This window comes from Oxyura jamaicensis, chromosome 9 (assembly GCF_011077185.1).
Source record: "Oxyura jamaicensis isolate SHBP4307 breed ruddy duck chromosome 9, BPBGC_Ojam_1.0, whole genome shotgun sequence".
Taxonomy (NCBI): Eukaryota; Metazoa; Chordata; class Aves; order Anseriformes; family Anatidae; genus Oxyura; species Oxyura jamaicensis.
This window is the reverse complement of record NC_048901.1, coordinates 2,891,912-2,918,559: the sequence shown is the minus strand read 5'-3', so window position 1 is coordinate 2,918,559 and position 26,648 is coordinate 2,891,912. Positions and strand designations below refer to the sequence as shown.

At 41.6% G+C, this 26,648-nt stretch overlaps 1 protein-coding gene across 1 annotated transcript in view; it reads right to left on the bottom strand.

Moving 5' to 3' along the window:
• The window catches only part of PID1 (phosphotyrosine interaction domain containing 1), an 84,692-nt gene that overhangs the window by 31,083 nt on the left and 26,961 nt on the right, over positions 1-26,648 (bottom strand). Inside the window, exon 2 of the mRNA XM_035335265.1 lies at positions 21,961-22,107. Within this exon, the coding sequence (XP_035191156.1) occupies positions 21,961-22,107 (147 nt within the window). The remainder of the gene's footprint in view (positions 1-21,960; positions 22,108-26,648) is intronic.

Here is a 26,648-nt window from a genome sequence, read left to right as displayed (position 1 = left end):
ACCCTGCACTTGCCTTTGTTGAACTTCATGAGGTTCCTCTCGGCCCACCCCTCCAGCCTCCTGAGGTCCCTCTGAACGGCAGCACAGCCCTCTGGGGTACCAGCTACTCCTCCCAGCTTTGTGTCATCAGCAAAACCATCATCTTTGTGTCATCAGCTTTGTGTCGTCTGTTTATGTGGCAGCCTTAGTAACCGCGGGATTTGGCAGAGCGCAGGGACAGGCAGAGAGCTCAGCCCCTCTCCCCCCCAGGTGCTGGGAAGGAGCGTGTCAGTGCACTGCTTGTGCTCCCATCTCGGCAGATCTCGAGCAGCAGCAGGCCTGGGCCGTGGCCTCACCTCTCCGAGCTGCGCCCCGGCAGGATGCTCTCAGCCCTGGTATCGCAGGGCTGCGTTTCTGCAGCGAGTGGGTGCTCTCTCCTACAAATGTGGAAGGCCACGGTGTTTCCTCACTTCCCTCACACCCAGGGCATTTTCACACCTCTGCTCCCAGTGACATCTCAACCTGAAAGCAGCACAATGCAGAGGAGACCAGCCCCAAGGGAGAAGGCCAAGCAGTATTTCTGGTGGACTAGCAGCTGCTTTAATCCCCTATGCAGTGCATAAGAGTATGGCGAGCAACCCAAACCCAGCAGGCATGTCAGGCACAAAGAGCACATTCTGCTCTCGTTCAGCTCAGCCCAGCCGTTCCTGCCTCATCCCAGCCCATTCCCACAAAAACCGACGCAGAAAAACTGAAGCCGCATGACAGCATGGGTGACCTTGCTGGCCACCTCTTGTGGAAGGTGTCACAATTCAGCACACCTAGGTGACAGCAAATCAAGAAACACCGCACAAAAGAAAAGCAAAGGACATTTTCTCCAATAAGACAGATGTGTGTAATAACAGCAATAACAAGAGCAGACTGTGTACAAGCACTCCAGGTTAACAGAGTTATCTGTGAACTCCTTCCTGTTGCTATTCATATTTCTGTAAGATGGGAACACAAAATTATCCTGGAGGAACAAAATTATCCCCAAATGATGACATCCTGTCGGCCGTCACGTAGCTGCACAGCCCTTCCCCTCCGTGTGAGCATTCAAAAACTTCTCTCATCCTATTTTGCACCATGTCTAATGCACACGCACGATAGGCTCATAGTTATGTGGAAAGAATTGCTTTTTTTGGCACAGTCTCCTGACTTTCTCCTATGACATCCTCCATGTTCTACAGTTTCCCTTGTTCTTTCCCCCTTCAGACCACCACCACCACCCTGCTCTTTGCTGCGCTGCATTCAGCTAAGGGAAGGGAAGAGGGTGGAGGAGGAGAAGAAGGGCCTGGTTTTGGCTCCAATGCCCCCTTCCCAGGGCAAAGAGTCCAAAGACAGTGTGGGTCCTGCTGCAACATGTGCTGTGGAGCTGATGCTGCAGAAGTCCCAGGGGAACAGGGAAAACTCAGCAGTAACACGCATCATTAAAATCCCCGCATCTTTCCACATCAGTACCAATACCCCACCTGTACAAACACCATCTGGGGTCTCATGTTAGGAAGCTTCAGTTCAGATTATTGTCTGAATGCTTAGGAGCAGAAAAGGTGTTTTCAGCTGGATGACTTACTTTAAAACTCCCGTAACTATTCCTGCAGCAACATACTCAAAAATTATGCTTCATAGTGACTGCAAAACAATGAATAAACACATCGACATCCTTGGCTCACAAGCCTTGCAGAGCAAGCAGTTGCTGAAGCCTGTGGCCCACACTCACGAGGGACCTCCTTCCCTCGCCTACCTCCCACTGACCTCCAGATGCTGCACTACCAAGCCTGTGCCTGCCCACATGAAGTCAGTCTCTGTTAGGCCCTCAGTCACACACAGCCTTAGGACAGGGCAGCCCAACGTAACTAAGGCGTTTGTAGCTGATTCATAATCGGATGCTGGTGTGAGCCAAAGATGTTACTCTTCGGGTCAATCCCGGACAGATGCTTTCTTCCAGGCACAAGAAAGGGGCAACCGGAGCGCCGAACGCAGCCCCACGGCGTCCTGCTCGACGTGCCGAGCCCGTCACCACCCGCCCCTGCCCTGCTGGGTTGCGAGAGGTGGCTTTGGTGACAGGAGCTGGGGACAAAGCCACGAGGACCATTTTTAAATGTACTTGTTCGTGGTCAGCCTATCTTTATGTCTGTCATCTGCGCAGAATTATTGCTGCTTTCGAATTTGAAACTTGGTACGTTTTTATTTCAGGATGACTTTACAAGTCTTTATATGTGATATTCATTTCAACAGCACTCTAATATTGCACAACAGTCATATGATCCAGTGTGTGTGTTTTATGAGGCAGACATGACACATGAAAATTAAAAACAGGTTCTTTGTCTGGAATACGGAGAGGAACCGCAGGGGGAAAAAGAAAAAACAATGAGAGCACACGTCCAAAGATCGGGGGGAGGAAAAAGGGGAGGAAAAAACAGGATGAGACATTTCATCCTGCCCAGAGTGAAAACAGCTCCCATCAGTAGGGAAGACAATTCATTTGCATAAATTTACTGCAGAATGCAATTGAACTATGCTGCTGCATTTCAGGACTGGCGCTGGCAATGAGGATAGCTGTGCCCATGGTCCACTCATTTATTAAGAATTTGCAATATTCCCTTCTATGAGAACAATATTTTAATTGCCATTGCACTCAAAATTATTTCCAGTAGTTACTACATCCAATGAAAAATACAGACAATTGGGTTTTAGACGCACAGGATTATTTTTTAACCTGTGATTTAAATGCCGGGCAGGAATACTAGGGCCAGCATCAACCCTTCAGCTGTCCTGCTTAACCAGGAGGATTCTCAGGTATTTCAGGTATCTCAGCCTGATCTGCACAGACCTCTCAGACTCAGCCCCAGCCTGCAGGACTGAACCATTTGCAAGACCACCAGCAGGTGCAGTCATTTTGGTGTGCTTAACTTAGGGTATACCTGTTTCACCATGCCTGTATCGAGTATTACGTGGGGCACAGCGTGGGCAGAGCAGGACACCTCCACCTGATGGCTGCAGCTGTACGCTACAAGCTTTTGCAGAGGTCACTGCTGGAAAATCACTTTTACATTGTTTGGCCTTATGCTACTGGCTGAGACAGAGAGGCTCTCTTTTAACCAAGTGTACTTCCCTAGCTAAAGGGTTATAAAATTAGGCAATTTTACAGAGTTAGGTAACTTAGCAGGTGTTGTATTCACAGCTACACGAGCATGAACAAAAAGACCCAAGGTAATCAAATCTCATGCTTGAAGGGTAAGAGGATCCATATGATGATCACCAGCTGAGATCAGGCACAGACTACTTCATCCCACACCCTTTTAAACACTGAGCAATTGGCCAGGTGCAGGCAATGTTTTTTTGTTTACTTTTCAGTTTTTGTTTCTTCAAGGCATCCACTGCTGGAGGGCAAATGCAGAACAAGACGATGACGCATTTGTTTCACCCCATACAGGCAGAGTCAGGAAAACACACGGCTACCTCAGCACATGCAGACAGAGGGGAGCCGAGCCCGGGCTAGCCAAAATACTTGTAGTTCTGCATGGAACTCAAACACATGCCATCGTGTTACTGCAGAGTAAAAACATTCCTCCAAACATGTGAGTGATCCTTGGCTTTTGTTGCTTCTCTCATTGGTAACATCCTTGGAGGTGACAGTAACATTCTTTAGGTAAACATACGTTGTGATGTATGGAGATAGGCTGTTTCTCAAGTGAGTTCACCTCTGGGGGGTTTTGGAACAGACGATTTTAAACGAATACCATCACATCCATATGCATTTTATGACAGCCTGCCTTGAAAAAATATATTTTTAAACATAGACGTTGATTTTACGGGGAACTCAATGCCAAGAAGCAAATAAGTATAAAAATCCATAACCAAAGAACAGTATTTCCCTATAACGGAAAAAAAAAAAAATGGAAAAAAATCCTAAGTCATTTTTATAACTTCTGTTCCATAGACTACTCAGGAGACACAATGTGCAGGATAGACAGCTAAGGGCCTTGCACGCATACACAGCCACGCCAACTGCAGTAGCAAATGAGCATTTCTACCAGTAAATGCCTTCTACTGTGCCTATTGGGCTTCTTTGCATATGCAAAAATCAGAAAATAAGGAGGCACCAAGAGAATTATATGACCACTGTGTATTTTCAAATTGTCTTTCACTACTTCTCAACTTTAATAAGAACGTATTTCTTCAAGTATCTGCGTATCTACCAAGTACCAACTTCAGCGCATGCTTAGCAAGGGTATGCTATTTAATGGATAGAAAAGGCAAGAAAACAGGAGACATAAAACGCAACAGTACCCTTCAGACACATCTATCTACTACCAGTATCAAAGCAAGGTTCATCATGAACTTCAAAACAGGAATAAGAATTGTATCTAAAACTATGATGAAAAAACAGCTTCCAGCCAGTGAGAGAGCCGGGGAGCTGCCGGTACGAACAGGATCTACTATGTAAGTAAATTGACTTAATTGAACCTACATTCACTGACGCTCGAGACCAACACTGAACTGCTTGCTTCATGCTCTCCACTGATGCTAGCACAGAGTATCACAGAAAGACACAGCCTGTTTTTTCTCATCCCAGAAGAGCAATCAATCTCTATTCAATCTACAGAAAATGACAGAGAAAAAAAAGGCAATAACCAATTTTCTTCATGGCTCTCTGCAAAGAGGAACAAAAGGGCCCCAAGATACTATTATTTCTGTGGGCTTCAAAAGAGAAAAGGAAGATGATCCTTATAATGTTCATAATTTCTTTGTTTTTGAAAAACAAAATAAATTGGAAAATTGTTTGTTTGAACTAATCTTTTGGAGATTTTGTTAAAGGACTTTCACAGTCATAAATGTGAAACTACCATCTCCAGCCAATGCTGCTTGTCTGAGACAAAACCATATTCTATCTGCTTCTGTCCTGGGGGGGGGGCCCCCATGTTGAAGTAAACCAGGTAAATCAATTTTGATTTATAGAAACCATGAGGATTTAGTCATGGTATCAAAGCCAGAGTGCTTTGTTATATACCCAGCATAACCACAGTCCTGGTTTTTCTGTATGACCTCCACAAAATAATTCGGAGATATACAGCATTATAAGGCCAACGTCTGTATCCTCAGTGCAATATCTGAAATCTAAATTGAAGGTGACTCTCAGACCCATCGCCTGCCTGAATCTTTTCATTAGGTGTGCAAGGCAGCTGGACCCAGGAACAAGTCAGGGAACGGGGTATTATTCACACCTTGTAAGGGAACCAGGACAAAAGGAGTCAATACTATCTTATCCTTTTATGTTTAGAACAGGGAGAGAATGAAACTGTGGATTAAGTTAATAGCAACGTATATACTCTTTGTGAGGAATGGTGTTTCTTTGGTATCATTTTCTAATAAAGAGCCCCAAATTTTACACTTGGGAATAGCAGCCTGAGCCATGGCTTTCTGAGACACCAAATACACACCTTAAATACCTTAGACGTGTGTTGATTATGTCAAGCTGTTCCAGGCATGAAAAGCTTGTGGCTTGCTTCATGCTATACAGAGATGGCCATAATCATTTATATCATCTGGGCACTCTGAAGAAATACAAAACAGATTTCACTTCATAGAATATGAATAGTATTTCTCCTATGTGACAGAACTTCTGGGTTCATGTGTGCGTTTGTTTGTTTGTTTTTTTTTTGTTTTGCTTCGTTTTCATTTTGTTTTGTTTTTTAAACACTCCTCTCACCTTGGATGAACTTAAAAGAGTGCTTTATGTTACAGTGCTGGAATATCAGAGTTAATTCCACAAGTTTAGTGCAGTTAATGTGGAATTGTACTTCTATAAAATGAATAAAATATACTTCCAAACACTACAACACTATTAAAAATATCTGCATAACTGTATAATCAGGCATTTTCCCTCTTTCACCATCACCTGACACCTTAACGTGTTTCATGTTATTCTGCCATCAGCTTTGGGAGAATTAATTGGAAAGATAGCCCCAAGACCTGAACCAACACACCAGATTAACCAAACCCCTGTGTAAAACCACAAGGCCTTTCTAGCTCATTTACAATGATGAACCTCATTTTACAATCCATCATACCACCTGTCAGCTGGAAATAAAGAAATGCCATTCATATCTTGAGGCAACAGTCAAGCACAACTGCAGGATGATGTGTATATATACTGTCTGGTTTCAGTGGGGGCACTAGGTAACAGGGAACTAGGTAGCTTTTTCTACGAATGCCCTTCCCCCTTATAACAACCCTCAAAAAAAAAAAAAAAAAAGAAAGAAAAAAAAAGTAGTACTTATTTCTCACACTGGAATCTTTATAAGAAAAGACCCTGTACTTAGGGGTGACATTTCAGACACCTCCCTCACAACTAAAGCCTGCAGTCTCCCACTTCCGCCCCTTTGCATGTATGACGGGGACAGAAAACACAAACACCATAATGTCACAAAGCAAGGTACTGAGCTTTCATCCAAGGATCAGGTCGTGCTGCTCGGTAACTACCAAGCTTGCCACATATTTGGGTGTTTTGACTGCACTTTCTTGGCCCAAAAAGACAACATGGAAATTAGACTGCAGACCTTTTTAAGTGGGTGCAAACTTCAGAGAAAGCAATGAAGGACATTTGCTCATTTCACACACAGGACTGAATTTGGCATGCCTGCATTTTTGCATTGTCATGCACTCAGAAGAAGAAAGCTTTTTTTTTTTTTTTTTTTTTTTTCTTGAGAAAAAGGCAAGGCTTTCTTTCGTGTAGCGGGAAATGTCACTCTTTGCATATGAAATTATCCACGTACATCAAGAATGCACTTGAAGTTGAAAAGTCAAATAATGTACATATTACTTACTTTTTTATATCTGTTGTTCATGTAATAAAACTTATTTCTATTCCATACACTGTTTAAAGGCATTGCTTCATGAAAAATGTTCTAAAACATACCACATAATCGCTGCTGTAATTTGTATGTTGAATTTATGCTGTATTTTATTTTCTGAGTGAAGGCAGTGCTGCCTTGCAAAGACAGATAGGACAGGATGGAACTGAACTACCTTTGATTCTCTGTGCAGCTACAGATTAGTCACTTGACCTCCCTGATCTCTACTCTGCCCATGTGTATAATGGTGCAACTCTGCACAGGATTGTTATGAGAAGTAATTAACTGACACTAAAAGGCTTTGAGACATGCTCAGTAAAAATTATTTCTATAAAAGTGCATATGCATAAAGTGCTAATTGATGCCAGCTGGCCTTTCATCCTGGACAGTAAAAACAGCTTTTTACCACACACATTTTTTTTGTGGGCACCAGCAGCATGCTTTTCATTTCTAATGCCTGAGTTTTGCCTTAAAACACACCAACCATTTGATTTTCAGGAATACTGCTACTTGGAGAATGATGCAGCAATGTATTTCAAAGATTACCTTTAACTCTGCATAGGCAAGAAGTAACACCCTTCAAACCAAGAAACAAATCCTATTTGCAATGTACAGTCCTAGATTCAGGACTTTGCATCTTGAAGGGTCTAGAGTGTCCTCTTTATTTCCTGTATGAACCAGACAATCAAGTTACAATATGCCTTGAAACAAAGGCCTGGACTGGCCTTACACGATGTGGCATATCTTAATTTGATAAGTAATTATTTTTCTTTTGATTTTCCCTCTATGCTGTAAAAAACAGTGTTTTCTGGAGCCCCTCCCCTGCTGCAAAAACTTGGATGTGCTCCACCTGCTTATGTTTGCTGATAGAAGCCAGAGGAATTTTTACTTCATCTGTTTCTCAGATGCTCAGACTCTTTTCTCAAGACATGTCACACAAAAATGTCTCCAAAATAATTAGCAGGATTTCAGTCAGCTTGACTGTGATGGCTGCACGTAAGGTAAAGCTCAGACAGCTCTTAAGAAATGGCAATTCTGAAATGAGCGTCTGGGACCTTAGCAGCACTCATTTAAATCTTCCTGTGTGACACATTTATAGTTTTCCATATAGTCAAAAGGGCAAAAGGGTTGGTATGCAGAAAGCTGCTACAATGTGAGAAACATCATGCACTGCTGTAACCGCTTGCATTCATACTGACATAAAAGTAATTGATAACGGAAAGCAATGATGGAATCTAAGTCAAAGAGGGGAGAAAATTACAGATGTCTGCAATCAAAATCTCTCTGTCTCACTCCAAAGTAAAATTAACCATTTATTGAGGAGCATACTGGAATAAAAACAATCTTATGAAATATATTGCAAAGTAACATTTTAATATTTATCTGGGAGATGTGCTTCCCGTGGCTGTTTGCCTCGCAGTACTACTGTCAAGTGGGGCTCTTTACCACCCATCATGAGCCTACCCTTGCCTTGCTGCTCCTCACCCACCCCCAGTGTGCCACCAGCCTTGCCATGGCGAATCAAATAATGACTCCATTGCAAAATGAGGGCACACTGACAAATGTAGAGAGACAGCAAGAGTGCCTCACAATTGTTCACAAGGCTCCTGCTACGAAGTCTAGGGGCTAAATTACTTCTCTCCTCAGGTTTCACAATAGACTTTCACAATATGAGTCCTCGGGTTTCACAATGTAGGACTCATAAGCTGAAAGTCTTTCGCCTGAAGTGACAGGAATTTAATTCCCATTGCATAATCTCTGGATGAGAGTACTTCAGATGGCCATGAGTCACCGATAGCCAATTTTGCCTTACAGAGATATGCAAGCCCCCTCCAAAAGGGCCAGCAAGATGGACCTGCTGGAAGGGTGGGCTGCTGCGTCCTGCCCTCCACACCAGGACACCTTGAGCACTCTCCTTTGGTACTTTCTTGGAGGGACAGCAAGGCTTTTTTACTGTTGACTTATTTAACTTCTCGTGAACACAAAAGCTACTGGAAAGATGAGAAAAACATATCTGAATTAAGTTTCAGGACTTAATCAGGAGGCAAGAAACATCGAGACAGGCTCCAAGGAGCTCTCTCTTGTCAGTTCAGGCATTGCTGTTTTGCACCCGCTGCACAGTGACAGCCATTCCTGTGGCAAGGCCTGTGTGCTGCAGGCCCACGCAGCTCCTTCCCGGCACCACCATGGCCGTTACATCTGAGAGGCTGCGACACGGCTCCGCCATAGCCATGAGGCAGGCCTAGGCCATCTCCGACCTGCAGGCCCGATGGGCTCAGGCAGGCCCACCTGCAGCTGCCATGTGGCCTGGGGCAGCCCCGTCCTGGCCAGGCAGCCTGGGGAGGCATGCAGGAGTCCCAAATCTGGGTCTCTTCGCTCACCTCCTACTTCATTTATTTATTTAAAGCCAAGCTCAGTCACCAGTAATGCCTACCAGACTCACAACTTAGAAAGCTGACACAACTTCAGCTGCTGAGCAAGACAAGGCCACTGAAATCCCAACACATTTTCTTTGTGAGCTTTTATTTAGTGTGTGTATATATAAATATATATACATATAAAGATATAAATATATATTTAAAGACCACATTGGCTGCTTATGTAAATGTGCACAAGAGCATTCAGTTGTGCAACACATCAGGTGTCAGACATTTATTAGATAGGTATCAGATATTCCAACTTGGGAATGCAGAGTCACAATCTGTTTGGCCTTGTATAAGGACCTTCAAACATAACTCCAGGCAAAGCTGTGGGGTAAAAACACACCTCCCTTTAAATCACTACAAGATGCTTCATGCAATAAAAAGCATTTCAAGAATCATTTTTATCATTTAATATTTTTTAACACCTAAGCCTAATAACAAATGACAAACAGCACTGGTTCACATATCCTGTACTCAATTACTCTGATTTCATTAACAGACTGCTTTCAATCATCAGGAATCCCAAACCACATGTCAAACTAGAAGCACAAGTTTTCAGATTACATAATTTATCATAGCAGCCAAGTAAAAGGAAGTACACCAATTAATACCATGGCAAAAACAACCCCAAAACTGCATCTTACGGCAATTCCCACAGTGATTCTGGGCAGTGTGATTACAAATAGCTGAGAAAGGTAAATTATGTTATTGTGCTATATTGAAAGCATGTGTCAGATGAATCTGCTCACAGGAATTACTCCCAGCCTATAGGTAATTCAGTCAATGAAGCAGCTTCCATAAAGATCTAGAACCAGCTTTTCGGTCCATCCTGTCCCAGAGAATACCCAGAGTCACCTTCAAGAACATTCTTAAAATAATCATGAGACAGATATCTTACCTTATTTTTTTTTTTTTTCCTTATCTCCTCTCCCAGTTTCATACTCAACTGCACCAATCTTTACGTTGATCATTCTCTGACCTTAGAGATATTAATTTAAATCTTTGTTTCTGACTTGGAGCTTGCTTTTTTTCCCCTCCTGTTTTCTCTCTCTTATCAAAAAATAAATTGTCATCGGGAGGGGGAGCACCAGAACACACACACACACTCACACACAAAAGTAAAAGACCCTGAGGATGAAAAAAATCCAACCAAATAACTATTCATTGACAAACAGTTCAATTAATTTTATAAAGTAGCAAACATTTTCACAGAATCACAGAATGTTAGGGATTGGAAGGGACCTTGAAAAATCAGCTAGTCCAATCCCCCAAATTTTCAACTTATTCTCCTTCCAAAATTTGCTCTTTTATATTAAAGTAGTTTCCTTCTATTTGAAATGTTTGCATATGGGCCCTTATTAAATAAGAGGTCATCCACATCCCAAGTTTGTTATTAATTATCAAGTGCAGGTCACTGCCATGCCATTTAAATCTTCAGAGCATTTAAATCAGAAGACTATATCATCATGGCTTTACACATGAAAAAAAGACCGTACTGAATTAAGACCATCTTCCAGCTGATTAACTCATTAATTTCATCCTAGCGTGCTATGCTCTAGCAATCAGAAAACAATCCTGATATCTACCAGGCATGTGAACATCAGCTCCTGAAAAGGAGTAGATTGTACTCTCACTGGCTATAAAACAGTATTCAGTTCTATCAAGGTTCTACCAAGGTTCTACCAATTCAACCATGTAATTTTTTGTTGCCTTTCACAGATAAAACTTGATAAACTTAATTCTAAATTGACATTGTTGTGAAATTCAGCATCTTATTTCAATGACAGTATGTATCATTCAACAGGATCGTGCTGTGATTAAAGGCAAATACCAGAGATTCTTGGATTGATAGTACAAGGGAAGTTCACACCACCAAGTACTTACAGATTTTTCCAAACCAGGCTGTCTCCTGAAGAAAGGAGACAGATCAATTTTAAAGGAAAAAACAAACAAACAAACAAACAAAACTCTGTTGCACTTGTTATTCCTATACAAGCTAGAATTTTAGAGAAGAAATCTTACTGAATTACCACAAGCCTGAAGTCCAATATTCACAGCAGACTGCAATAAAGGTAGGTCAGCAACATACAGCAATACACAACATATAGCAAAAGTCTTAAAATTGCCCAGAAAGGTGCTGTAAAAATGGCTATTGTTATAAACATTTAATTAAATATGCAAATCTTTCATGAAACAAACAAACAAAAATATTTCTCATACACTGTCATACATCCCCAGGAATGAAAAATTTTCCTTCCTTTTTCAAGCTAATGTATTTATACTTTGTTCTGCATCGCAAGCTATATTGCAATAGTACCAGCAATTACTCCTGGGACCAACAAAAAAACAGAGGTGGCACACACAGGACATTCTCCTATTATATCTTCTTCTTTTTTTTTTTTTTTCTTTTTTTATTTGATTGCAACATTAATCTACAGTCCCGCAGCCTGTGCATCACAAACGAGGCCAGTGGAGGAATGGATCTGTAATTCAATCCAATTTCAGCCTCTTTTTTTTTTTTTTTTTTTTTTAATTTGGCTATGTCATTTGCTTCAATGGGAAGCTTTGGGCACCCAGGATCAGCCCCGAAATAAGAACTGATGGCTTTGGGCATAGTACAGCTGTAAACAGAGATTACATATTCCCTAGAAGGGTCATGTTGGCTCAAACCAGTGTGAACATCAGTGCCCAGTGCCAAATGCAAATTTTGCAGTATTCTAATGGAAACCAAAGAAACAATATCCATGGCTTCAGGGGAAGAGCTACACAGAATACCTCCACAGAATAAGCACTAAGCACGCACGTCTTGGTGGCAAAAAAAGCACTGCCTAAAAAGATCTGCCAACAGCACTCCCAGCCCATTCCCTCCCTCTGCAATGAGGGAGCAACAGCCACTGAACCAGAAGTTCTTGGGTTTTGTACGGGAACAGCTCCACATGCTATGAAGGAAGGGTGCCTTCTCCCAAACGGCAGCTCGCAGCAGGGTTCTGTACGCTCTGAGCACCGCAGAGAAGCTGGAGCCGCCCTGAGCCCGCCAGCCGCTCAAGTCACAGCTCCACGTCCCACCGACAGCCTAACCACCACAGAACTGCCGCTCAAGGACGCGCTGGAACAAAACAATCGTCAGTGACTGCAGCATCTGCTCGGCGTAACCACTATCATAAATTTCAATCTCATTTTAATTTTTATATGTCAAAAGCTATTAAGTCTTAGAGATTTGAACCTTAATTATTATGGAAGCAATTAGCTCCTATGACCAGAAGGCCTTGCCTGAGCAATTGTGATGAGCACAGTATTTCCTACAGCACAAGAAATAAACACGCTAACAAAACTGCAGCTATCTAGGACCTCTCCATTGCCCCACGCTTCACACTGGTGTCCTGGCTGTGTGCCAGGCTGCACAAGGCAGAATTCTCTCCTCTAAGGGCACGCACCATATGATACTATACAGCCAGGTAATTACATCCTAACATAGGAAATTTTGAATTTATTAAGTTTAAATACTTCCATCCGCAGATAGATTAAATTGTTTTAAAATATCTAAATAATCTTTGAGAGAACACTCCTCTGGTACGCTACCTCCTATAATGACAGCCATGGTTACACAGCAGCTGTAAGTACCTTGAAGACTGGGATTTCTAGAACTGACAAAACACACATTTGGGTTCCAGGATAGAGAAGTATTCACTGGAGTATTGTGCACTGAAGAAACTGCATTAACACACATTACTTTTTATTACCTTGCTTCAATCCATTACTACTTAACAGAATTATGCATTTTAATTTTCACCATCTCTTGTAGTGTTCCCTTGACACATTTTATCTGCAGTACAGTGTCCCTATCAAGCCTTCCCCCAGCACCAGTGAGCTGATCTGACCTCTGCAAACAGGGTTGCTGGCTGGGAATGGCAGCTGAACAGCAGGGGACAACAGAGCTATTATAGAAAGTGCTTTAGGATCTTTCTGGGTGAGAAATCCTACAGAAATACAAGTTACACACTGTAAAGCTGCTGCTGAGCATTCACCAGCATGCAGTGCCTGGTCTCCTTGCTACCACACACGTTTTCCAGCTGCGTTTATAAGCAAGGGTGAAATTCAGGAATGGCTGGTGCTCATTCTCAGCCAAGCCACAGGAAGTATTTTCAATTTCTATCTATCTGTATTTTACACGGTGCTCTCTCCTTCCACACCTAATTGAAATATAAACTGTTTAGTGCCTTGTTTTGCATTAAGGGGTTGAATTTAGACTACTTCTGCTGATAAATATCATTTGCTAATGAAATTAAGGGCTGATGACTTCCAGTTCAAGTTGTTGTTAAATCAAACTCAACTAATACCATCAAAGATCTCAAGGCATAAGACGTACTCGATTCCAGCCACAGGGACTTTTGTTTCTGTTACCAATACTTTCCCCAGGCTGCATATCATGCATTATCTCCATTTTCTTTATTTGCTGCACCTGCCTCTGGGAGAAAACTAGGGGTGTGAAATGAAATATGATGTACAAGGTTGTTGTGCAAGCCATATACTACATGTACCAACGGGAGGAGTAAAGCATAACGCACTAATGGATGCTGTGACTTTATTTCCCTGTGTTTTTCAAGGTTTTATTTATTGTTTGGAGGACATTTTCTGCAGCCTGCTGCCCATGAAAGTGGACTTGGACACACATATCTGAGCAAAGTCTGGCTTACCGGAATGAGAGCGCTCTCACTGCGGTGTGACATTTCTGCTCCTATTTCTTCAAAGCAGTGCTGTCTGGAGGCCACCCCCCAATGCAAAGCCAGGGACCCTGGGCCTTGCTCCCAGGAGGGGCTGAGGAGACCCCCAGCATCCTAACAGTCAGGACTTGCTGGGTAACCCAGACCTGAGCATCATCTGCACAGTCCACAGCAATTGGAAGCCCTTCTGCCCAGCCCAAGGCACTGGGGACAACAGAATCATCTTCCCTGGAGTGCGCATCACCATGTTCATTAAACTCTCTACGAAACCCAGTTCACTTCCTAACTTCACTCAGGAAAAGCCCTGAGCTCCCTTCTTGAAGGAAATCCCAAGGGAACCAGAGGGAGCAAAGCCAGCATCCAGGGCACCTCAAGTCCTGCACTGATGCAGGGCAGGTCCCAGAAATCCTCCTGTTCTCTCAAGGTGATTTTCTTACTCATTTTGTGGAACTCCCTAAAATGGTTTTAACAGGCACATTCATCAGTAAAATCCAAAAATAAACAGAAATAGGTAAAACTGTTTTCCTTTAATTAACCTGGATACATTCAGAGCAAAGTTACTCCACCATATGTAGAAAACTGCCATATACTTTTTTCTCTAAAGGTGATTAAATCAGAAACACAGCGCTGACTGTGAAATACAAGACCATTTTCTGATGGGATATAAGAACTTCCTGAATAACAAGATGCCCTTTACTTGAACCAGGGCTGGAAAAATGTCAGTGGTGCAAATGTTATGGAAAAAAAAAGAAAAAGACCAGCATATCTGACAGGACATAACTTATACTGCTCTCAGAACATGTTAGTCTTACAATGCCACTTTGCCAGTAAGCAAATAAAATTACACCAAAATACACCCAACACAGCAAAACTGAACATTGCAGAAGGTCCTACTGAAAGCAGGCTCAGTTTAAGATTTAATAAATGTTTTAGCCAATTTATATTCTCCGCCTAGGACTCCTGGACTTCAGGAAATGAAGCATTATGACATTTTAACAACATCCTCCACTTCCATCTTCCCTTCATATTTCTATTAGCTCTTCTGCGCTCATTTAAAGCATCAATCCTCACTGATGTAAATGGGCTTTCCGTGCATGAAATAAATAAAATATGCAAGAGTGTTGAGCTTCAGGGAGGATCTGAGAGCAGCCAGTGCCAGACATCATGGAGCACGTGCTGTGTGAAGATTGCGCCGTCCTGCAGGGCACCCCATCATGCTCCCACTGGAGCAAAAGCCCCTGTTAACTTCATAGGTGCAGGAGAGGACCCAGCCATTTGGTCATGCATTGACAAAGAAAGGACCACATTCAACTCTCTGTTTCTAGTATTGGAACAGGACTTGGCCAAATTGTTGTGAAGCACTCTGGGATACAGTCACGTGAAAGGCTTCTGCAAGCACTTTACTCTTCCCTAGCTTCAGTATTGATTTTTTGGTTTTTGTTCTTTTCCATGTCTGCAACACTACATGAAGAAAAAGTAAATAAAATACTTCATCTTCATATAACTTCCTTTTGGAGCGTTAATTTATTTGATGAACTCCACTTTTGGAAATCACATCATTAAAGACTCTTAATCTCTCACCAGTGAGCACTATATCTAGAGATACTGAGCCTATTAACATCTGCCCCATGCAAGAGTTCACATGCATCCTGTTACCTCATTTGATGAGGGGCAGAAGTGGAAAAACAAGATGGGCTAATAGAAAAAATGCTCTCTTCATGGTACAAAATATGTGATGCTTAAGGATAATAACAGAAGGCCTCTAATGAACCAAGACAAAAATAAGCTATGTGCTTCACATTCACATTAAATATGTTGGAAAACAGTACACTCAGGAGTGATGGTATGGTTTAGCTTGTTTCACTTGTTTAATCTGTATCTTTATTTAAGTTAATGGCCATCTTAATGTTACAGGCTTACAAAATGGTAATGAAGACCAGCCAGCTAGCTGGACTTGTATTTACAGCTGGGTAAAGCTGCACTCAAGGCAGTAATTCCTGACCATGCGATAGCTGCAAAGAGAACCATTTTTATTAAGCTTTATTAGGATAAACTGAGGTGGTTTTAAGAGTACGTGCAGCTTCCAGCCAGCTATGATCTGACTAGTCAAAACAGCAATAAATGTTTAAGAGGAGCAAGGTATTTAAATCCTCAATGGAAATCTAAATAAAACACTAGATCATTAGCCATCAATTTATATATTCTGGATTTCCCCATCTCAGGAAGTCTTCAGGCACATTTTCAACCTTTTTGAGCCAATATGTTGGTATGAGCAATAAGGAACACCTTGGTTTCTGGGTATGGAAATGAGACACAATGTTTGTGTTAATTTTGACTGGTTCATTATCAAGGCACAAACCACAGCCTACACTCACTAACAGCACAGCAGAGGGGAGCCAGCCACCTACGCTTCGGCTAGCCGGAGCAAAAATTTGGGGTTTGGGATGCAAAGAAGAGGAAAAGGCACAAGGTTGGATGCTTCGGAGGATGCTTCAACAATTGGGGTGTTTTCCAGATGCTGAGGGGGCTCCAGGCCCAGGAGATGGGGAGCACACTGGGATGGACCAGCTGGCTCTGAAATTGAGAGCAGTGATGCATGGCTGTGCTGACTAGGACAGGACACAGGACAGAAATGCTGGACAAAATGCCTTAAGAAATTGATCTAAAGGAAACAAACAAAAAAAAAGTATTTAAGTTTTAAAACTGCACAACTAATAAAAAGAGGCAACAGCATTAATAAACTTGCTGTGGAGGCATTTGGGGTAGAGTAGAACTGGGTTATTTTACAACAATATGGTAAGAGACAGCCCTGCTGCAAGGCCTTTGCAATCAAAATTAACAAGGCAGAAAAATCAAAAATAGGCAACAATATCTGAGCAGACGTTATTCCTAAATGACTCTCTCACACAAAGAATCAGAGTCAAGCCTAGGGCAATTTTAAGATAAAGTTTTATTTATTTAAATAATTATTCCAATGAAAAACATCGTATTTCTATGGAACATAATCAGATCACTATCAATATCACTTTCTATTCATCCCACAAACTCATTATGAGCTTTTACCTCAGACTACATACTCTGCTACTCTGGTGTAAATGCCATTGCTCATACCATCTGGGGCAGTTTCACATGCAGAGATTTATTAGCAGCGTCCATTTGTCTCTAAAGGTGGAAGTTACTTCTGGGACAACAACAAAAATGGGTGAAAGGCAGAGAGGCAGAAGGGAGCAAAATGGGCTGGAGTACAGCAGCTGGAATGCAGAGATGCTGCGTGGCGCTAGCTGCTGGCCCCACAGCTGCACCAGGGAAGCCCAGCTATGGGCCACGACCCCTTCCTCTTGCACACACATGGGATAAAACCCACTGCAGTCACGAGCCTGCAGCAAGTTTAGCATGGGAACCATTTTCTTTTTTTTTTTTTCCTTGTAAGCCAAATGATTCAGCTATACAAAAAGACCAAATTCCATTTATTGATATTAATCCTTAGCTTTTTTGTTAAAAAAAAAAAAAAAAGACTATCAGTATGTACAAGATTTGATTTTAAAACACCAGTATTGCTGTAATGCGATGTATGCAAATTGACTATATCTTGTTCAGCAATCTGAAACTAAGATATACCACCATAGAAATTTCAACATCATACCTTCCACAAAGCCTGAATAAATAACCTTAACAACTGAATGCAATAAGACAGGCAAGCAACGTGTATCGTGCCTGTAAACACCACATAATCAATATATGTTTTGCCATTTAATAAAAGCATCCTCCTCAGAATGTAATTATTTGCACTGTTTTTGTTTCTCTCATCTCAGCCTCTCATGCTGCTGAGAAAAGCTTATCCACTGGTGGGAACTGAAGGAGTAAGATCACATTATCCAGGTGGATTACAGCTAGCTACTGATTATTCAGCACTGACTTCACTTTGAAGAGTCTTCCAATATTAAAAAAAAAAAAAAAAAAAAAAAAAAAAGCTAAACCTATGACACCACTTGAAAAATCAGAGGCACCCTTTTTAACCTCCATCCCTTTGCATTAATACAGCAGTGCCTGGAAAAGCTACAGCAATAGAGAGGGAGTCATTCAGGCAGTTCCCTTCACACCAGCACCATAGCTGAAAGGGACAGAAATCATGAAGCATTAGAATCAGCGTAAGCCAATGAGGACATTAAGGAAGAATAAAACACACAGAACTTAAACAAAATCTGTTAAAAGTCACAGAGAAAGCACACATTTCTGAGCAGACAAGGACTTATTTTCTGGAGGTGTTCCAGATTTTCGGTTTCCATCTGGCAGTACTTAGTGCTGTGATAAGGCAAGAGGAAGTTTCCAGCTGCAACACAAGAGCGCACCACATTTGACATGAAAGACCTACAAGTCAGACAAACACAGTCAAATCAAAATCTTCAGGATCTGAACAAGGACAGACGCATTTTTAAATGAATCTAAATGGCACTCATGCCTGCATACACAAACATGCTCAATTTAAATAACAGCAAATTAGGAGCCCATGATTGAAAATGTGGTTCAGCTGGGAAGAATAGAAGATTTGTTCTTACTGTTCTGTGTCCTTCTGAAGCACAAGGTGGTTTAGCTTAAGCTGAGACTTGCTATTTACAGGTTTACAGTAAGCCAGTTGGGATTTTTTATTCTTCAGGCCAGCTACCGCCAGTGATGCTTGGTGCTCCAGCACAAACCCCACATCCGTTGTAGGGAAGAAGCAGGCAGCACGTGGGGACTCAGCCATGGCTGGGATTCCTCCAGGGCCCAAGACCTGCCTCCCACCTAACATACACCATGGCTCAAACAAAAGCAAATGACCTCCTTCACAAGGGTCTGAATGCTTTATTGAGCCCAGAAACCCTGCTGAGTGGGACTGTGACGGTGCAACCCCAGGGTGTGGGTCTGTCACTGCCCATTTGCAAACACAGCTGGTGTGGAATGGAGGTGAAGGAGGGCAAGAAGATGCCCCCTGGGATCTGCAGCCTTCGAGTCAACTGCTACCTTAGTGAGCAACCAGCATCACAAGCTCTGAAACATGTGAACATACAGCCCTGTGCTGCAAATCAGTGCAAACAGCGTCTGCTCTCTCCTGTTCAGTGAAATGACGCCAAGTCTGGCACGGTGGGAATGGCGACAGTGCAGCCAGCCCAGGCCGGCAGGTGTGGTCGTGCAGTGATGGGAGGAATGAGTCTGAAGCCTTCTGCTGTAAGTTAAAAATATATTTCAGGAAACACAATGGCAGTGAAGTTGCATCAGATCTGGAACTGTGGAGAAATGGGAAGCATTTTTTTCATTTATTTAACTTTCCAGATTTTGTGGGGGTTCTGCAAGTTAGTTAAAGCAAGACATTTCTCTGCTATTCTTAAAACCATCGCATTCAATTACAGCATGAGATTGGATCTCAGCAGAGAAGTTTTGTTTCTTTGGGATTCAGCAGCTAATGCTGAATGAAAGAAAAAGAGAAGCTTGCCTTGTGATGAAAGGACAAGGAAGAGAGCAATCACATAAGAAAACCAATGCCCAGACCTCTGAACAGCAAAGCAATTGCATGTGTCAAGTTCCCATAACATGATGGTGCCAGCTGAGGCTTATGTTAAAACAGTGCAATAAAATGAGATGTCTGAAGCCTCTGTCAGAAGAATGATGCTATCTCATTAATGGGATTACACAGAAAAATTGGAGGAATTTCAGTCAAGAGGAGTAAAACGATTAAGGATCAAAAGAGTATGACTCATGAAAGAAAGTAAAATCTCGGTACTTCACCCTAGCCTGAAAAGCTTATGTCTCCAAACCGTGGAGGCTCAGTGGTACCAGCAACACCCCAGCATCTCCCCCACTGATGCCTGGAATAACAGTGATGCATCGGACCCCATAGAGCGAAAACTCATGTTATAAAATATTGGCTTTGTTATGGCAACACTATTATCGCTTCACTCAGCAAGAAACTAATAATCAGAGGGGAAAGAGGAGAGAAAGGCTAATTACCTAGAAATAGCTGGAGGATGTAAGCTCCCTTAGAGAAGAATAAATTTAGTCAGGGGGAAAAAAAATAAAAGATTGTGACTAGAGAGACTGGGTAAAATTGGAGCACTTTAGTTAACAACTACAAAGGATTTCTTAGCCATAGGAACAACATACATGTGGAATCATCTTCCCAAGCAAAGTACTGGAACTCACAATTGTTGAACTGATAAAATGAGGCTGGCCATGTTCCCAAAACCATCCCTGTAATGCTCTGGCACTGACGGGAGGTCAGTGGCTACTGACTGGCTACTGGGGGAAGGAAAGAAAGCAGAACTGGTACAGGCAGGAAAAGGGGAACATTGTGGCAGCAGATGTTCCCTAGTCACCACAACTATGATATATTGCATGAAAAATAAATGAATAAATAAAAAAAGACCTCTAAATATAGAGTGAGATTTTCCTCACTGAGTGGTTCAACATCTCTCTGCAATCCGTCTTTTCAGTTCAAGGACTATAGGTTAAATAAAAGGGCTCATTTAAATTCTGCACACACTCACAGAGGTAAACTGATTTCAGAAAGCGTTATTATGTTTGAACTCTCTCTCACTAGGGGTGAAAACCAGATACTTTGTGAAACGTTTTTATGATAGCTAATATTCTCTAAAAATTCATTAGATGTCAACATAAAGGACAAAAGACATCAGCACGGAAGAGCAGATGCTACGTGCTACCATACAAAGCACATTAGGGTTACTTGCCCTGTGTTCCACCACATCAGCATTGGGCAGAGCTGCTTCAATACCCGGCAAAAGTCTTGTTTCTCAGCTATCATGGCAGGCAAAAAGTCAAACAAAAATAATGCTTCCCAACAAGAAACTTTGCTGAGGAAGTGCCAGACCTGGAGGTGTCAGGGCACAGCCCTTTATGACACACCCACAGCCCATGCCATGTGCATAGGATGCTAAGAAAAGCAGGGGATTTCACCAGGAAGCAACTTGTTTCAACCCCACTGCAGTCCCATCAGATCCTCCAACAAGATGACTGCTCAGGAGGAGTGCCCGTGTATGCGTGCACACATACACACAGGACAGAGCGTTGTGACATTTACTTGCACTTTGGACCTTACCTGGCACTTGCAGCATCAGGGAATGGCTCTTCTACAGCTGATGCTTTACAGAGCAGAGGAGGCTCAAACCCAGTTCTCTCTGTTTTTGGAGACCCTTAAGGGTATGTGGGTTCTCCACACAACCAATACCTGAGGCAGGCAGAGTAGACTTGGCTGCTGAGCCCCAAAGGCCAGCACAGGCCAAACTGTGACCTGGCTCAGGCTGCCTGTGTGTGAGGCAAGGCAAGCTCTGCCATGACACTAGACAGCTCCAACACAAGATACACACAGAGTAGATTTGTTTGCTTTTTTTTATATGGTTTCTTTCCACAGAAGAATGCACTCGGAGCTCTTAAGCCATTAAACTTTAAAGCAGCAGAGCTTTTTCAGAAACTGCTTTGATATAAGTAGGCAAATTCATGTTCTTTCTTAACCAAATGATGATGTAACAGCTCCCCAACTTTTTTTATAACCAACCTTGAGTTTTAACCTGCAATCCTATTTCAGTAGTTTTATACCTCTGATAGTACAACTTGCTAAATGCAAGTACACAGCACGTGGCTCTTCATCTCCCATCTCAGCACTAGCACTTACAGATAGCAACTGCTGTGTTTACAGCAAGTAACGTTCCTGGGAGACTGTCAAGAATTCTCTATTTGTGTTGTGCCGCACACCTCAACCACATTTTTCACTGAAGCCCAGAATTTTTCAGAAACCCCCTAATGACATTTTTGATTTATGGTAATATTGGTAGTTAATGGGGTTTCCAGAACAATGACCACGTTGGTTACTTTGGGCTCTTTAGATTCCTTTTACGTATATGGGACAATTCCACGGTGGTCTTTGTTCCTTAAGTTTTTGCTTGCAAGTACCTTGCATCCAGTGTGAGTCCGGGTCTTCATGAGGGGCGTTGTGGTACACAGCTCAATGGCTTCTGGTTCGTGGAAGATCACTGTCGGGAGAGGCTCCTTCCGAAGAGTTAGGACATTCAACTTGGTCTTTAACATGGTCTGAAAGTGCTGAACAGAGAAACAAAAGCGATTATATTGCGTTCTGGTGCAGAAAAAATGAGAGATAATAGTTGGACCTGTCTGCATGTTTTGCTTGCTACTCAATGCCTTGGAAGTTTCCATGGGGAGAGTGAAGAAGCTTTATAACTTAAGAAAGTGAATACCTGTTATTATTATTAGCAGTGTGGAGACTGTTTTTAATTAAAAGGATATACACACACATTAGATGATTTAGCCATTTTGAGCAGAGAAAACATTTCCAAATTTTCCAAATTAACATGAATATCTATATATGTCCCAAAAAAGGTCTATATTCAACCTCTAATCACTCCCAGGCACATTATAAAAACTGCTCTTAAACCCAGTTCCACTACTAATGACAATACGAAGGAAAGAACAGGTGATCAAAGACCATTCAAAGAACTACTGTTTCAACCTTTCTTGTTTTCTATCATCTGTACCTAAATGTCATCCTATTGAGGCCAGAAGAAGTTACCGTTCCTGCCAAGCTGAATGCCTCATCAGTTTGCCTTTAGCCTATGAATTTTAAATCATCCTGCTTTGTAAGCAGTTGTTCCCGTAGTCTCCAATGTAAATGCCACTATGAGTACATAACAAATGGATGTCATTAAAAACTTGCCACTTGCTACAACAAACAAGAAAATTTCCCAGACTTGGAAGAGGAACTAGCCAAGTGAACATTAACACTGTTGAATTAAAAGTTTCTCAGTAATTGCTTAAGCGAAGAAAGCCAATCCATGAAAAATATCTAAATCAATTCTGGAGAATCAGAAGAGTCAGAGATTTTTTTCAATTTTTAGATGTTTCTTTGAACTGATCTTGATTTGAGAAACTAAATATTTTTGCTTGCTAAAATGTATCTAAAGGGTAAACAACGCAGATACGAAACAAATTAATGTCATATTCCAGCTAGAAATATACTACAGTTCTGTCTGTAGCATGCATTTGTTAAAGCTTCATAACCTGACTCTTATAAATCAGCAATTATTAGACGTATGTGCAATGTCTCCAGATTTTATTATTATTATTATTATTAATCAAAACTAAACAGTATGCTCTGACTTTTGACGGGAGATTCGTAATTTGTTTTGCAACCACTCCTTTCCTCTGCCTCCCCTTCCCCTCTGTAAGGCAGAGGAACAGTACGGGGTCTGGTCTGCAGAAAAAGAGTTGCTAAGTGATTTCCCAGAACCATACAAGAAGGCTCTATCAGAGCTAGAAATTTAACTCTGGTCCTTGCTTTTCAATCCCGTGCTTTAGGTGAGGAGAGTGCTTATTAAATATTTTATTTATACACAAGGGATGAATCCAACCATTTGGATTTTATGATGTTTTCATACAGATTTTTGTGGATTCACGTTTTCCATTGAAAATTCACGAGAGTTTCTTGGAAATAAACTTCCTATGTAATTAATAAATACTTTATCATTAGCTAACTGAAAGCCTGTTAAAACAATATACTTCTAAAACAATTTAATCCTTACCTCATCAGTGTCTGTATCTAATAATTGTTATGATCCTAGATCTACATCTTTTTCAACACTCTTGTAAGCATATTCAGGGCATGAACACTAACAGCCTGTGAAAATAATACTTGCTTTCCTACCTCACGCATGAAGGTACAGCCTGTTACAATAATACTTCAGAGCCTCTGTGCAGTTTACGCAAGCGTTCAAGTTTCCATTCCAGTGAAAAATCTACTCATACTATTTTTCATCTGGCTCATATTACGTGTTATCCCATTCATTCTCCCAAACACATCTCCAGCAAAAAAAAAAAAAAAAAAGCATTCTGTTTAAGATGATTATACATTGAAGAATATTCTTTGACACATGTTTCTGAAGATAACAGTGCTCTTTGCCAGCCAGGATTACTGAACTCATGGAGAGAACCTATTTCATTTCACCTTTCAGTTCCGATTAGCAGCCTTTTGTTTGGAGTTTCCTAGGCTTCTCTGGCGAAGCTGTTAGCAGAGGCCAGACAACAGCTTGCCAGCCCCGAGGAGCATAAAGCCAGCTCAGTCGAGATCCTGGGTTTGATGGAGCACTGCTGATTACCAGCCACAGCACTGGGCCTACCAGGCCCGCTGGGCCCATCAAGTAACTGCTGTCTCCTACAATAGCTTGTACTGGTCTTATATACAGGCTCTAGATCAGCTAACTTGCTGCAGAAATAGTATTTCTGGAGAAAATATGTAGAAAGGAGAGCGTGCTGGAGGCTGGTTGTGAGGGCTGGGATGACCCCGGCCTGGGACCGGCCCTCAGGAGCACCACGGCACTTTTCTCCCTCCCTGCATGCTAGAAGAGCTGCATTTGCATTGATGAGCTGTTTACAGGGGTTCTTAAATAAAGAACACTGCTTCCATTAGATATTCAGCAGATGAAAAACCTCCATTTGGCTCGAGAGCATTGAGCTGTTTTTTGGTATTGTGCCTCTCCTCTGCTAGCATCTCTATCAATTTCAGTGGGACTACCAACAATGTTGTAGAGGGCAAAATTTGACCAAAATGAGGAAATATATGACAATAAACTACTTTTTTTTTTTTTTTTTCATGTTTTAACAGCCACATATACAGTCTTAAACAAGGAAAAGCCTACTCTCCACCTTACAAAGGCAATTCAATGCTTGCATGAGCAGCAAGTTGGAGTGGTTGAATGCCAGAAACACTGGAGCACAATTGGCAGCAGATAGATAACTAGTTGCCAGAGAAATGCAGGACCGACTGGGGGTGGACACAGAAATATCCTTTTGCTTTGGACTGTGTGGCTGGTGCAGACAATGCTGTACTCCCTGTGCACAGGTCATACTTTGGTTGCCATAAGAAAATCAAGACTCTGCCAGCAAGACATCATGCAGTGAGACCCCAAATAAGCTAGTTATTTGAACACGTGTCTAACTTTCACTATGTGAGCAGTCCCAGTAAAGCACATGTGGATAGTCAATGGTTTTATTCATGTGCTTTAAGCCAAGAACAGGATAAAGTGCTTCGCTGAACCCATTTCTTAGTTTCCACTCCAAACTGGCATCTCCTCCGGAAACTGTTGGCAAATGCTGACATATAACAGTAGCCAATGTATTTTTTGAGTAAAAAGCATTAGCTCTCCACTGCTGTGAACCCAAAATATTTCTTTAAAGTGTTTTAAGTTCACAAAGTTCTTGAAAAGCATGACTTTGGCAAATCAGTAAATAATGGTTCCGAGAACATGATAGCATTCACGTTTTATGTGCCAGAACCACTAGCTTCACTTGGTAGCTCTTAAACTGAACATCAAAAGAAGAGACTCTTAACTGGCACGAATATTGCAGCTCACAAGTGCCCATCATTCATCCTTTATCCATTTAGATGGTGCTACTGATACAGACTTTATGTTCAAAAGAAATGTGAGGAGCAACGTAGCAATAGGAAACTGGCAGCAAGTTTTGAAATTCTTTGAGCAAACAAAATAGCTGAATTGCCAAAGAAAGGATCAGAGCTGTAATTAGCATTGTATTTTTCCTACTTGCTGAACCTAAAACCATTCAGTGTGAAATTTAAGTAAAGACCCTACTAACATTGAAAATGTATCTTAATACAAACCATGGTTTTGCTTATTCAGCTATTCAAGTTCCATCATTTTGGTTTGCTTCGTTACCAGTTCTAATTGCATCGTTTTCCCCTATAGAAGAATATGGGACAGTGTACAACTGGTAACCCAAACCCTTAGCAGGCCATGATTGTCACTACAGAGGTACAAAAGATTCTCTCCTCCTTGGTAAGTGCTCTGTATTGCAGTGAAAATTTCATTATCACTAACTCTCCTAGCTACATGTTAATTCAACATAAGAATCAATTACTTCTGAAGAGTTTCAATATATTTTATCAACTCAACATTCACGTTTTAGCTCTAGAATAACTATTTTACAACAATCAATTTGCAAATTTTAGGTTACTATGCATTTAGTCTGAGCTTAATTTCTGTTGCTGTTAAAAAAATTAACAGTGTTTTGGTTTAATTTGTCAGCAAAAATATGGTCTTTTCCACAACCCAGGCCAAATGGCTTGGAGAGAACTATGATACTATATAATTAAATGTGTCTTTGAGGAGAGAAGTACGTACTGACAGTCTGTAATAATAATGCTTAATGCTTCTGCACAGCTCTTCACTTTTAGGTCCTAACTAAACAGCCACTGTTGTTTACAATATTGAGTACTCACTAGCCAAGACTGGGCTAGTAGATCCTTTTATTTTCTACCAGGTGACAGAAATAAAACAAACTCAAATTCAATAAATACAACTAAGAAAGTATTATATGTTGCATGTGCATATATTTATATATATGAGTCACAAAAAATGGGACCATAACTCATTGTAATCCTGTAATGCAGCAAACATGGACTCAGTTTACAGGCTATAGGGGTTGTGACACGGTGAGTGTAACAAAGTTTTCAGACCCACAGCCCTCAGCCCCCATTATCTCCTAACATGAGTGTTACAATCAACATTTGGCTGCATCAGCTCATCTGGAAATGCGATACTTGCTATCTTTTG